The 15,905-nt window shown below is 40.9% G+C and overlaps 1 protein-coding gene across 1 annotated transcript in view; it reads left to right on the top strand.

Annotated features, from left to right (window-relative positions):
- The window catches only part of LOC124046245 (leukocyte tyrosine kinase receptor-like), a 359,722-nt gene that overhangs the window by 271,366 nt on the left and 72,451 nt on the right, over positions 1-15,905 (top strand). Inside the window, exon 9 of the mRNA XM_046366398.1 lies at positions 4,495-4,660. Coding sequence (XP_046222354.1) covers positions 4,495-4,660 — 166 coding nt within the window. The remainder of the gene's footprint in view (positions 1-4,494; positions 4,661-15,905) is intronic.

Genomic DNA, 15,905 nt, shown 5'->3' with positions numbered 1-15,905 from the left:
CTAGTAAACGTTACTCTATGGATTTGGATTATAGTTCATTTTTTAGCTAGCTACTCTAATCCAAAAGTCGTACAGTCATCAACAAGAGAGCTAGCACAAGCAAGTAAAGCCAGCAGCGCAGTCAAATGCATGCACCATTTCTTCACCAAATACAGAGATTGGAAAACACGTTTGGACCTGAATTGTGATAACTGCAGTGGCCAAAACAAGAACAAGTTTGTGCTCTGGTATTGTGTCTGCTGAACCATTCACAAGCTCCACCACAATTTGGACATTCACATCACAGGCCACTCCAAGTTTGCCCCTGACTGATGCTTTGGCCTCATCAAGCAGCGCTTCAGAATGACCAGAGTGAACACTTTGTCGAAGATTTCTGGTGTTGTGACGGACAGCACTGTGACAGGGGTAAACATCCCACAGCTGGTTGGACTGGAGGATGGTACAGTGCTAGTGGAAAGCTATGGCTGACAGCAACAGATCAAGCAGCACCAGCACTTCAGGTAAAAAATAATTTTAATTGTATGAGGTTATTCTTATCTAAACTTGGGAGGTGAATTGATGTTGTGCAAGGTTGTAATGTCTTCTGATTTTTTTATTCCCTGTTTTACAGCTTCGATGCTCTGGAGCCTGGTGTTGTCGTCACCAAAGAGCGTTCTGACTGTCGGGACCAGGTTTTAGCTGCTGCACTACGCTGACGTCCTTCCTCCCATAGATGGTCTCCCTGTAAAAGCACCACCTGGACTGGACACAGCTAGACAAACTATCTTTATGACAAGATCAGGGAGTTTTGCTTCAAAGAGGCTATGGACATCACATGCCCTGCACCAGAAACAGGCTCTCCGAATATAGATTCCCTTGTTCATGCGTGGTTTGGACAGAGCAGTCATAGGCACTATCTGCAGTGCCTCTATTCACGACTCTCTCCTATCACACGTTGCTACTACAATTTTTTTTTTTTATCCTACTGTTCAGCCACTTTACCCCTGATTGTATGCATATAACTACCTTGTCTATCACTGATATCATTATTGATATTGTCCTTGTCCATTTTATTTAAATTGACACAATCTATTTCTGATGTTGCTACTATGCAAGTAACCATTTGCCTGTACCGTTTACACCTTCTGTAAAGACCATCCACTTAGCAAGACTTAGCAAAATATTGATATATAAAATGGATATAAAATGGATATTGATGTGTGGTCGTAACATGATTTTGTGACATACCACAACAATATCATGTGACCGTATCAAATGTTCACTCCATAAATATATGGCGCATCACTCAGATTTCAACTCAGGTTGCATGGCCTTAAACTTTATGTATGGTATACTATGTGATAAGTGTGTGTGTAACAGTATAAACTATGCTAATGTACTGGTGTGAAGGCATTTGGGCAGTGGTGTAAAGTACTTAAGTAAAAATACTTTAAAGTTCTACTTCAGTAGTTTTTTTGTGGTATCTCTACATTACTTTACTATTTATATTTTTGGCAACTTTTACTTCACTCCATTCATAAAGAAAATAATGTACATTTTACTCCATACATTTTCCTTGACACCCAAAAGTATTTGTTACGTTTTGACAGGAATTGTGCAGTCTGGTTTAATATAAGGAATTTGAAATGATTTATACTTTTACTCAAGTATAACAATTTAGTACTTTTTCCACCATTTGGATGTGGCTAGGGATTAAATAATTTATTTCACATGACCCATTAATTTAGACAAGTGTGTCTGGTTAAGCGTCATCTAATATTTATCAAATATTTTTTATCCGGACACTTTTTGTTTACCTGGATTTTTCCATATTGTAGGCTACTACCACTTTTAGTCTAAATATTTACTACACTACTCACTGTTTAGCACAAGTGAATCCTTAAAAAGATGCGTGGGCCTGGCTTAAGAGGGAGTGAACAATGCTGAAAGCGTGTAGACAAAGGAGAGCTCTCCAGTAGGTACCAAACATTCAAAGGCCCTTTTCTGAAAAGTGAGTTTACAAGTGTATCAACTTTCAAAGTATAAATACTTTTCCATTGTTCCTCAAAAATGCGTATATGCTATTCCATTCTGTAGCTCTGAGTCTCTACTTTTATCCAATGTAAAAAAAACTATTTCAAATTTTGCTACATATGACCCAATCCAGGTGGTGAGTCACAAATTGGAATGTTTCATTACTCTGGGTGAGTAAAATTCAATCTGGAGTGTGCACTCTGGGCATTTGTAAATTCTGAGGGAGCATTCAGAGCGCTTACTGGAAGTTCTGGCGTAGGGTTAGGGTTGAGGAGTAGGATTGATCTGAGTTTTCTGACCTCAAAACGGCACAAATTCCATTTCCATTTTACTCGCCCTAGCAGAGCTGATTAGGCTATTTTCATGTTATCCGGAGTGTTTGTGACTGTAACTTTGCTGATGGTAACAATTAAATTACACTGCCTTGCAAAAGTATTCAACCTCTTTGCATTTTTACTATTTTGTTGCATTACAACCTGTAATTTAAATATATTTTATTTGGATTTCATGTAATGGACATATCCAAATTGGTAAAGTGAAATGAATAAAATAACTTGTTTCAAAAAATTATTTTAAAAAACGATTTGAAAAGTGGTGCGTGCATATCTATTCACCCCTTTTGCTATGAAGCCCCTAAATAAGATCTGGTGCAACCAACTACCTCCAGAAGTCACATAATTAGTTAAATAAAGTCCACCTGTGTGCAATCTAAGTGTCACATGATCTATCACATGATTTCAGAATATATATACCTGTTCTGAAAGGCCCCAGAGTCTGTAACACCACTAAGCAAGGGGCACGACCAAGCAAATGGCACCATGAAGACCAAGGTGCTCTCCAAACAGGTCAGGGACAAAGTTGAGGAGAAGTACAGATCAGGTTTGGGTTATATAAAAATATACGAAACTTTGAACATCCAATGGAGCACTGTTAAATCCATTATTTAAAAAATGAAAGAATATTTCACAACAACAAACCTGCCAAGAGAGGCCCGTCCACCAAAACTCACAGACCAGGGAAGGAGGGCATTAATCAGAAAGGCAACAACAAGACCAAAGATAACCCTGAAGGAGCTGCAATTTTATATCCATGCATACATCATCAGTTCATCCCCCAATGCAAATACAGTTACATCCCAATATGTGCATCCTGCTTGTTCAGCCCAGTAACGCCCACATCTGCTTTCCGTCAGATTATAATGATGACAAGACCCTTGCTTTGACCTAAAGATAATATACGTCCCTCTATCCTGTGGCCTGTGTCTTGACCCTGTAATTAACTCCATGTGTCCCTGTGTATGTGTGTCTTTTATCTCTCTAGTTTTATGTGTCCAGCTGTCCTGGTGTCCATGTGTCGCCTTCTCTTCATATGGTTGTCTAAGCTCAACAGACTTATGTGTTTCAGCAGGGACTGGGAAACTGGTTAGAATTGAAGCAATGATGGATGGCGCTAAATACAGATAAATTCTTGAAGGAAACCTGTTTCAGTCTTCCAGAGATTTCAGACTGGGACAGACTGTTCCAGCAGGACAATGACCCTAAGCATAATGCTAAAGCAACACTCAAGTGGTTTATGGGGAAACATTTAAATGTGTTGGAATGGCCTAGACAAAGCCTGGACATCAACCCAATTGAGAATCTATGGTATTACTTAAGGATTGATGTACACCAGCGGAACCCAACCAACTCGAAGGAGCTGGAGCAGTTTTGCCTTGAAGAATGGGCAAAAATCCCAGTGGCTAGATGTGCCAAGATTATAGAGCCATACCCCAAGAGACTTGCGGCTGTAATTGCTGCAAAATGTGGCTCTACAAAGTATTGACTTGGGGGGGGGTGAATAGTTATGCATGCTCAAGTTTTCTGTTTTTTTGTATTCTTGTATGTTGCATCTTCAAAATGTCAGGCATGTTGTGTAAATCAAATGATACACCCCCCCCCATTTTTTTTTAAATTCCAGGTTGTAAGACAACAATATAGGAAAAATGCCAAGGAAGGTGAATACTTTTGCAAGCGACTGTACGTTTTTTTGCAGACATTTAATGACACCGGCCATATTCAATGGGTATTGCGCGTTCATGAATTCATCAATTATTATGTACTCTGTCACACTCAGACGAGAGTAAAAATCATGTCAAAAAAGAAATTGACAAAAAGTGGAAGTTTTCTTTGGACAGTGACAATAGCATTGGAATGTCTTACTGCAGTGAAACATGATGAAGATGCTTATTTCATTAATGCCATGAATAATCAGGACTCAGACAAGCAGGATGCATAATTATTTCTGCCTTTTCAGTGTGTTGGGGTTTGATGATGTGATAGTATAGAGCATTGAAGTTGCTTGTTGAAGTGAAATAAAACATAAATGTGATGAGTTTCACCAGTGTGTATTTGTGTGCGAGTGCGTGTGTGTGCATAATGTATTCATGTGTGTGTACGTGTCCATACACAAATGTTGATGTATGTGTAACAATGTGTTTTACAGCAACGAAATGGGCCTTTCACACTTGTGGGGCAGTTGGTTCAGAGGGGCCCACCCCAACCCAGTGTACCAGCTCCTATCGGAACAGCAATGTCAATGTTAATGTGGCAACCAGAAGCCCATTCAAAGGCATCCAAATCTGGAGGGTACCAGAGACTGGCATCTACAGGTAAGACAACCGCTGACATTCTTAATAATAATACATCTTGTAAATATACAGTATGGTTCAAAAGTTTGGGGTCAGACAGAAATGTCCTTGTTTCTGAAAGAAATGCCATTTTGTCTGTCCATTATAGTAACATGAAATGGAGCGTAGACATTGTAAATGACTATTGTAGCTGGAAACAGATGATGTTTTATGGAATATCTACATAGGCTTACAGAGTCCCATTATCAGCAATCATCGCTCCTATGTTCCAATGCCACGTTCTGTTAGCTAATCCAAGTTTATCTTTTTAAAAGGCTAATTGATCATTAGAAAACCCTTTTGCAATTATGTTAGCACAGCTGAAAACTGATTAAAGAATCAATAAAACTGTCCATCTTTAGACTAGTTGAGTATCTGGAGCATCAGCATTTCTGGGTTCGATTACAGGCTCAAAATGGCCAGAAACAAATAATTTTCTTCTGAAACTCATCAGTCTATTCTTGTTCTGAGAAATAAAGGCTTTTCCATGCGAGACATTTCCAAGAAACTGAACATCTCGTTCAATGCTGTGTGGTACTCACGTCACAGAACAGCACAAACTGGCCCTAACCAGAATTGAAAGAGGAGTGGGAGGCCCCGGTGAACAACTGAGCAAGAAGGCAAGTACATTAGAGTGTCTAGCTTGAGAAACAGATGCCTCACAAAACCTCAACTGGCAGCATCATTAAATAGTACACGCAAAACATCAGCCTCAACGTCAACAGTGAAGAGGCGACTCTGGGATGCTGGCCTTCTAATCAGTTGTGTTGTGACAAGGTAGGGGTGGTATACAGAAGATAGCCCTATTTGGAAAAAGACAAAGTCCATATTATGGCAAGAAGAGCTCAAATAAGCAAAGAGAATTGAAAGTCCATCATTACTTGAAGGCATGAAGGTCAGTCAATCCGGAAAATTTCAAGAACTTTGAAAGTTTCTTCAAGTGCAGTCACAAAAACCATCAAACGCTATTATGAAACTCACTCTCATGAAGACAGATGCAGGAAAGGAAGAATCAGAGTTACCTCTGCTGCAGAGGATAAGTTCATTTGAGTTACCAGCCTCAGAAATTGCAGCCCAAATAAGTTCAAGTAACAGACACATCTTAACAGCAACTGTTCAGAGGAGACTGTGAGAATCAGGCCTTCATGTTCAAATTGTTGCAAAGAAACCACTTCCAAAAGGACACCAATAAGAAGAAGAGACTTGTTTGGGCCAAGAAACACAAGCAATGGACATTAGACCGGTGGAAATCTGTCCTTTGGTCTGATGAGTCCAAATTGTTTCTTTGTGAGACACAGAGTAGGGGAGCAGATGATCTCTGCATGTGTGGTTCCCACCGTGAAGCAATGAGGAGGAGATGTGATGGTGTGGAGGTGCTTTTCTGGTGATACTGTCTGATTTATTTTGAATTCAATGCACATGTACCAGCATGGCTAGCACCGAATTATGCCGTGATATGCCATCCCATTTGGTTTGCACTTAGTGGGACTAATATTTGTTTTTCTACTGCACAATGACCCAACACACCTCCAGGCTGTGAAGGGCTCTTTGACCAAGATGGAGAGTGATGGAGTGCTGCATCAGATGACCTGGCCTCTACAATCATCCAACCTCAACGCAATTGGGATGGTTTGGGATGAGTTGGACCGCAGAGTGAAGGAAAAGCAGACAGCAGGTGCTCAGGATATGTGGGAACTCTTCAAGACTGTTGGAAAAGCATTCCAGGTGAAGCTGTTTTTGAGAATGCCAAGAATGTGCAAAGGGTGGCTACCTTGAAGAACACTTTCTTTGAACACTTTTATGGTTACTACATGATTCCATATAAGTTATTTCATAGTTTTGATGTCTTCACTATTATTCTACAATGTAGAAAATAGTCCAAATAAAAATAAAAACTTAAATGATTAGGTGTGTCTAAACTTTGACTGATAATGTATGTAATGGGGTGACAGGTAGCCTAGCGGTTAGAGCATTGGACTTGTAACCGAAAGGTTGCAAGATCTAATCCACGAGCTGACAATTTAAAAATCTGTCGTTCTGCCCCTGATCAAGGCCGTCATTGAAATTAGTCGTGGCCAAAAGTTTTGAGAATGACACAAGTATTAATTTCCACAAAGTTTGCTGCTTCACTGTCTTTAGATATTTTTGTCAGATGTTACTATGGAATACTGAAGTATAATTACAAGTGTCAAAGAGTCAATATTTGCAATATTTGGTCTTTTTCAAGACCTCTGCAATCCGCCCTGGCATGCTGTCAATTAACTTTTGGGCCACGTCCTGACTGATGGCAGCCCATTATTGCGTAATCAACGCTTGCAGTTTGTCAGAATTTGTGGGTTTTTGTTTGTCCACCTGCCTCTTGAGGATTGACCACAAGTTCTCAATGTGATTAAGGTCTGGGGGAGTTTCCTGGCCACGGACGCAAAATATCAATGTTTTGTTCCCCGAGCCACTTTTGCCTTATGGCAAGGTGCTCCATCATGCTGGAAAAGGCCTTGTTTGTCGCCAAACTGTTCCTGGATTTTTTGAAAGAAGTTGCTTTCGGAGGATGTGTAGGTACCATTCTTTTTTCATGGCTGTGTTCTTAGGCAAAATTGGAGTGAGCCCACTCCCTTGGCTGAGGAGCAACCCCACACATGAATGGTCTCAGGATGCTTTACTGTTGGCCTGACACAGGAATAATGGTATCGCTCACCTTGTCTTCTCCGGACAAGCTTTTTTCCGGATGCCCCAAACATTCGGAAAGGGGATTCATCAGAGAAAATGTCTTTACCCCAGGCCTTAGCAGTCCAATCCCTGTACCTTTTGCAGAATATCAGTCTGTCCCGGATGTTTTTCCCAGAGAGAAGTGCCATCTTTCTATGGGGATCTGGATTTCTAAGGCACTTGCTTGCAGTTCCTATCGCTTCCACTAGATGTCAACAGCCTTTAGAAATTGGTTGATGTTTTTCATTTGAGAAATGAAGAAGTAGGGCAGTTCAGAACGGGGGGTCGGGTGAAAGCACGCTCCACTTTGTTTTCATCAAGTATTGAACACAGTTTATCCCGTCTTAAATTTGATCGATTATTTACGTTAAACACCTAAAGTTGTATTAGGAAAGTTGTTTGAAATGTTTGGAACAAGTTTACAGGTAACTTACTAGATATTTTGTAGTCATGTTGCGGGAGTTGGAACCAGTGTTTTTCTGGATCAAACACGCCAAATAAATGGACATTTTGGATATATAACGATGGAATTTTTCGAACAAAAGGACCATTTGTGATGTTTATGGGACATTTTGGAGTGCCAATAAAAGAAGATCTTCAAAGGTAAGGCATCAATTTTATTGTTATTTCTGAGTTTTGTGTCGCGCCCGGCGGGTTGAAATATGTATGTCATGTGTTTGTTTGGTGGGGTGCTAACCTCAGATAATCACAAGGTTTACTTTCACCGAAAAAGCCTTTTTGAAATCTGACATGTTGGCTGGATTAACAACAAGAGTCGCTTTAATTTGGTGTATTGCATGTGTGATTTCATTAAAGTTTAATATTTCTCGTAATTTAATTTGAATTTACGCCCTGCCATTTCACCGGATGTTGTCAAATTGATCCCGTTACTGGGATTTGATCCCTAAAAATTTACGAGAGAATCACTGACATGATGTCAGCTGGTCCTTTTGTGGTAGGGCTGTAATGCAGTGGAAATGTTTTTGGGGAATTCAGTTCATTTGCGTGGCAAAGAGGGACTTTGCAATGAATTGCAATTCATCAAGATCACTCTTCATAACATTATGGTGTATTTGCAAATTGCCATCATACAGACTGAGGCAGCAGACTTTGTGAAAATGAAAATTTGTGTCATTCTCATGTGTCATTTGGCCAGGACTGTAAGACTTTGTTCTTTACTGACTTGCCTAGTTAACCTGTTGCGACGAGCCATCCCGGATCCGGGATCATGAATACAGCCTCAAGCTCATTACCATAATGCAACGTTAACAATTCATGAAAATCGCAAATGAAATGAAATCAATATGCTAGCTCTCAAGCTTAGATCTTTGTTAACAACACTGTCATCTCAGATTTTCAAAATATGCTTCTCAACCATAGCAAAACAAGCATTTGTGTAACAGTATTGATAGCTAGTGCAGCATTTAGCGTTAGCATTCAGCAGGCAACATTTCACAAAAACCAGAAAAGCATTCAAATAAAATAATTTACCTTTGAAGAACTTCGGATGTTTTCAATGAGGAGACTCTCAGTTAGATAGCAAATGTTCAGTTTTTCCTGAAAGATTATTTGTTTAGGAGAAATCGCTCCGTTTTGTTCATCACGTTTAGCTACGAAAAAAACCTGTATCCAGGAGTGTAATCCTATTCGCAAGCTCATTAGCATAACACAACGTTAACTATTCATGAAAATCCCAAATGAAATGAAATCAAAATGCTAGCTCTCAAGCTTAGCCTTTTGTTAACAACACTGTCATCTCAGATTTTCAAAAATGTGCTTCTCAACCATAGCAAAACAAGCATTTGTGTAACAGTATTGATAGCTATTACAGGCTAGCATAGCATTTAGCGTTAGCATTCAGCAGGCAACATTTTCACAAAAACCAGAAAAGCATTCAAATATGAATAATTTACCTCTGAAGAACTTCGGATGTTTTCAATGAGACTCTCAGTTAGATAGCAAATGTTCCATTTTTCCTGAAAGATTATTTGTGCAGGAGAAATCGCTCCGTTTTCTGCGTCATGTTCGGCTACCAAAAAAAAACTAAAATTCAGTCATCATAACGCCAATCTTTTTTCCAAATTAACTCCATAATATCGACTGAAACATCGTAAACGTTGTTTAGAATCAATCCTCAAGGTGTTTTTCACATATCTCTTCATGATATATTGTTCGTGGAAGTCTCCTCTCTCCTCTCAAATCACTGGATAGTAGGACTTCCGGCGCCGACTGAGATGGCCGCCTCGCTTCGCATTCCTAGGAAACTATGCAGTTTTTTGTTTTTTTACGTGTTATTTCTTACATTAGTACCCCAGGTCATCTTAGGTTTCATTACATACAGTCGAGAAGAACTACTAAGACTACACAATCGAGTCATTGTAGCTGGGGATTTTAACAAAGCTAATCTGAAAACAAGACTTCCTAAATTTTATCAGCATATCGATTACGCAACCAGTGGTGGTAAAACCTTGGATCATTGTTACTCTAACTTCCGCGACGCATATAAGGCCCTGCCCCGCCCCCCTTTCGGGAAAGCTGACCACGACACCATTTTGCTGATCCCTGCCTACAGGCAGAAATTAAAACAAGAGGCTCCCACGCTGAGGTCTGTCCAACGCTGGTCAGAACAAGCTGACTCTACACTCCAAGACTGCTTCCATCACGTGGACTGGGACATGTTTCGTATTGCGTCAGATGGCAATATTGACGAATACGCTGATTCGGTGTGCGAGTTCATTAGAACGTGCGTCGAAGATGTCGTTCCCATAGCAACGATAAAAACATTCCCAAACCAGAAACCGTGGATTGATGGCAGCATTCGCGTGAAACTGAAAGCGCGAACCACTGCTTTTAATCAGGGCAAGGTGTCTGGTATCATGTCCGAATATAAACAATGCAGCTATTCCCTCCGCAAGGCTATTAAACAAGCTAAGCGTCAGTACAGAGACAAAGTGGAATCTCAATTCAATGGCTCAGACACAAGAGGCATGTGGCAGGGTCTACAGTCAATCACGGACTACAGGAAGAAATCCAGCCCAGTCACGGACCAGGATGTCTTGCTCCCAGGCAGACTAAATAACTTTTTTGCCCGCTTTGAGGACAATACAGTGCCCCTGACACGGCCTGCAATGAAAACATGCGGTCTCTCCTTCACTGCAGCCGAGGTGAGTAAGACATTTAAACGTGTTAACCCTCGCAAGGCTGCAGGCCCAGACGGCATCCCCAGCCGCGCCCTCAGAGCATGCGCAGACCAGCTGGCCGGTGTGTTTACGGACATATTCAATCAATCCCTATACCAGTCTGCTGTTCCCACATGCTTCAAGAGGGCCACCATTGTTCCTGTTCCCAAGAAAGCTAAGGTAACTGAGCTAAACGACTACCGCCCCGTAGCACTCACTTCCATCATCATGAAGTGCTTTGAGAGACTAGTCAAGGACCATATCACCTCCACCCTACCTGACTCCCTAGACCCACTCCAATTTGCTTACCGCCCAAATAGGTCCACAGACGATGCAATCTCAACCACACTGCACACTGCCCTAACCCACCTGGACAAAAGGAATACCTATGTGAGAATGCTGTTCATCGACTACAGCTCGGCATTCAACACCATAGGACCCTCCAAGCTCGTCATCAAGCTCGAGACCCTGGGCCTCGACCCCGCCCTGTGCAACTGGGTACTGGACTTCCTGACGGGCTGCCCCCAGGTGGTGAGGGTAGGCAACAACATCTCCTCCCCGCTGATCCTCAACACGGGGGCCCCACAAGGGTGCGTTCTGAGCCTTCTCCTGTACTCCCTGTTCACCCACGACTGCGTGGCCACGCACGCCTCCAACTCAATCATCAAGTTTGCGGACGACACAACAGTGGTAGGCTTGATTACCAACAACGACGAGACGGCCTACAGGGAGGAGGTGAGGGCCCTCGGAGTGTGGTGTCAGGAAAATAACCTCACACTCAACGTCAACAAAACTAAGGAGATGATTGTGGACTTCAGGAAACAGCAGAGGGAACACCCCCCTATCCACATCGATGGAACAGTAGTGGAGAGGGTAGCTAGTTTTAAGTTCCTCGGCATACACATCACAGACAAACTGAATTGGTCCACTCACACTGACAGCGTCGTGAAGAAGGCGCAGCAGTGCCTATTCAACCTCAGGAGGCTGAAGAAATTTGGCTTGTCACCAAAAGCACTCACAAACTTCTACAGATGCACAATCGAGAGCATCCTGGCGGGCTGTATCACCGCCTGGTTCGGCAACTGCTCCGCCCTCAACCGTAAGGCTCTCCAGAGGGTAGTGAGGACTGCACAACGCATCACCGGGGGCAAACTACCTGCCCTCCAGGACACCTACACCACCCATTGTTACAGGAAGGCCATAAAGATCATCAAGGACATCAACCACCCGAACCACTGCCTGTTCACCCCGCTATCATCCAGAAGGCGAGGTCAGTACAGGTGCATCAAAGCTGGGACCGAGAGACTGAAAAACAGCTTCTATCTCAAGGCCATCAGACTGTTAAACAGCCACCACTAACATTGAGTGGCTGCTGCCAACACACTGTCATTGACACTGACCCAACTCCAGCCATTTTAATAATGGGAATTGATGGGATATGATGTAAATATATCACTAGCCACTTTAAACAATGCTACCTTATATAATGTTACTTACCCTACATTATTCATCTCATATGCATATGTATATACTGTACTCTACATCATCGACTGCATCCTTATGTAATACATGTATCACTAGCCACTTTAACTATGCCACTTTGTTTACTTTGTCTACACACTCATCTCATATGTATATACTGTACTCGATACCATCTACTGTATGCTGCTCTGTACCATCACTCATTCATATATCCTTATGTACATATTCCTTATCCCCTTACACTGTGTATAAGACAGTAGTTTTGGAATTGTTAGTTAGATTACTTGTTGGTTATCACTGCATTGTCGGAACTAGAAGCACAAGCATTTCGCTACACTCGCATTAACATCTGCTAACCATGTGTATGTGACAAATACAATTTGATTTGATTTGATCTGATTTGGATGACTGCGTGCAGCTTGTAGACTACGCGGCATTTTCAACAAAGGACACTGGGCGGACACCGTGTAAATATAGTCTCTTATGGCCAATCTTCCAATGATATGTCTACAAATACGTCACAATGCTGCAGATACCTTGGAGAAACGATAGAAAGGGCTGGCTCATTCCTGGCGCATTCACAGCCATATAAGGAGACATTGGCAAACAGAGCCTCAAAAATCCTGCTCATTTCCTGTTTCAAGTTTCATCTTGGTTTCGCCTGTAGCATCAGTTCTGGGGCACTCACAGATAATATCTTTGCAGTTTTGGAAACGTCAGAGTGTTTTCTTTCCAAAGCTGTCAATTATATGCATAGTCTAGCATCTTTTTGTGACAAAATATTGTGCTTAAAACGGGCACGTTTTTTTATCCAATAATGAAATAGCGCCCCCAAAGGTTGAAGAGGTTAAATAACGGTAAACTACATTTTAAAAATGCAACGTCATATATTATGTAATTTTAACTTTTTATGGCTGCAGGGGCAGTATTGAGTAGCTTGGATGAAAAGTTGCCCATTGTAAACGGCCAGCTCCTCAGTCTCAGTTACTATTATATGCATAGTATTATTAGTATTGTATAGAAAACACTCAAAGTTTCCAAAACTGTCAAAATATTGTCTGTGAGTATAACAGAACTGATATTGCAGGCGAAACCCTGAGGAAAATCAAAACAGGAAGCGGCTTCTATTTTGAAATCTCCATGTTTCATAGCCTCCCTTTGCTGGATTTAAAGGGATATATATGTTTTATTTATTTTATATACCTTTATTTAACCAGGTAAGTCAGTTAAGAAGAAATGCTTATTTTCAATGACGGCCTAGGAACAGTGGGTTCCTGTTCAGGGGCAGAATGACAGATTTGTACCTTGTCAGCTCGGGGGTTTTGAACTCGCAACCTTCCGGTTACTAGTCCAATGCTCTAACCACTAGGCTACCCTGCCGCACCGCCATATGAAACAGATTCCTTTTCCTATCACTTCTTCAAGGTGTCAACAGTCTTCAGACATAGTTTCAGGCTTTTATTTTGAAAAATGAGCCAGAAAAATAACATCGCGTCAAGTGGTCACATTAGTTTTGCTGGCGCAACAGAATTTGGACATTCACTGTTTTCCCCTCTCCTACTGTGAAAGACATTTGCGGTTGATATATAATCAATGATATATTTTAAAAACACCCTGAGGATTGATTATAAAAAATGTTTGAAATGTTCCTGTGGACATTATGGAAACTATTTGGAATTTTTGTCTGCATTGTCGTGACCGCTCTTTCCTGTGGATTTCTGAACATAACTCGCCAAACAAATGGAGGTATTTTGGATATAAAAATAATCTTTATGGAACAAAAGGAACATTTATTGTGTAACTGGGAGTCTCGTGAGTGAAAACATCCGAAGATCATCAAAGGTAAATGATAAATTTGATTGCTTTTCTGATTTTCATGACCGAGCTACCTGAATGCTCAGTGTACTTAATAATGTTTTATCGTGCGATCGATAAACTTACACAAACGCTTGGATTGCTTTCACTGTAAAGCATCATTTCAAAATCTGACACGACAGGTGCACTTGTGATTTCATGAATATAAATGTTTATAGTAATATTTATTGTATGTAGCGCTATGCTATTCAGTGGTTGTTGATGACACTTATCCCGATATCGGGATTGCAGCCATAACAAGTTTTAAAGATTAATAGGCTGGTGGAACCGTTCATAGAGCTTTCTAGGAAAAACCCTCCAAAGATGAAAGGGTTCTCAGTAGAACCCATCATTGAGGGTCCCAGGTAAAAAAAATATAGAGGATAAAATTCTTGGTAGAACCATATACTGTGGTTTCTATGAAGAACCCTATATAGATGGTTCTAGGTAGAACCCTCTAGAAAGGTTTCTACCTAGAAACAAAATGTGCCCCTATGGCAGGTGTGCCAAACTCATTCCATGGAGGGCCTAGTGTCTAAGGGTTTTTGTTTTTTGTTTTCAATTAAGACATAGACAAACAGGTGATGGGAGAGCTTTACTAATTAGTTACTTTATTTCATCAATCAAGTATAATAGAGGATCGAAAAGACACTCAGCCCTCTGTGGAATGAGCTTGACACGTGCCCTATGGGGACAAATTGAAAACCCTATATGGTTCTACTAATTTCTAAGTGTAGTGTGAAGACAACCAATGGTTGATTTGATATTTTGCTTTGTTTCAGAAGCCTTGTAGTGCACTATGCCACCTGTGTGTAACACCTTATGAATGTATTTACAGTCATTGTGCATTCGAGATGTTGTTATTATAACAAGCCTTAAAGGTGCAATCAGTAGGAATCTATCCACCATTACCTGTTTGCTAAAATGTATAATTTGTGACAAAACAAGCCATGTTAAGTGTAGAGAATGATTTTACAATCTAAACCGTTATTGAATATATTTTCAAAAACCAAAATATTGTATTTTCAACTGTTTGAAACTGACAAAATTTAAAGTATTTGAATTTGTATTTATTATGGATCCCAAAGAAGCAGCTACTCTTCATGGGGTCTAGCAAAATTAAGGCAATTTACACAATTTTGAGACATTACAATACATTCACAGATTTCACAACACACTGTGTGCCCTCAGGCCCCTACTCCACACTACCACATATTTACAATACTAAATCTCTGTGTGTGTGTGTGTGTGTGTGTGTGTGTGTGTGTGTGTGTGTGTGTGTGTGTGTGTGTGTGTGTGTGTGTGTGTGTGTGTGTGTGTGTGTGTGTGTGTGTGTGTGTGTGTGTGTGTGTGTGTGTGTGTGTGTGTGTGTGTGTGTGTGTGTGTGTGTGCCAATGTTTGCGTTGCTTCACAGGTGTTTTTTATGTTTTATATATCTAATTTTACTGCTTGCGTTAGTTACTTGATGTGGAATAGTTACACGGCTCTATGTAGTACTGTGTGCCTGCCATAGACTGTTCAGGACTTGGGGACTGTGAAGAGACCTCTTGTAGCATGTCTTGTGGGGTATGTATGGGTGCCCAAGCGAGCTGTGTGCCAGTAGTTTAGACAGACAGCTTGGTGCATTCAACATGTCAATAACTCTCATAAATAAAAGTAGTGATAAAGTCAATCTCTCCTCCACTTTCAGCCAGGAGAGATTGACATAAATATTATTAATATTAGCTCTCTGTGTACATCTAAGGTCCAGCCGTGCTGCCCTGTTCTGAGCAAATAGCAATTTTCCTATGTCCTTTTTTGTGGCACTTGACCACACGACTTTGTCAAGGTGCGACAAAACTAGGACCTGTAGGACCTGCCTCATTGATAGTGATGTTAAGAAGGCAGAACATCACTTTATTATAAACAGACTTCACCCCATTTTAGCTACTACATTTTAGCTACTACTGCATCGATATGTTTTGACCATGACAGTTTACAATCTAGTGTTGCTCCAAGCAGTTTTG

The sequence above is a fragment of the Oncorhynchus gorbuscha genome, linkage group LG10, assembly GCF_021184085.1.
Source record: "Oncorhynchus gorbuscha isolate QuinsamMale2020 ecotype Even-year linkage group LG10, OgorEven_v1.0, whole genome shotgun sequence".
NCBI classification, from domain to species: domain Eukaryota; kingdom Metazoa; phylum Chordata; class Actinopteri; order Salmoniformes; family Salmonidae; genus Oncorhynchus; species Oncorhynchus gorbuscha.
This window is presented reverse-complemented; position numbering and strand designations above follow the sequence as displayed.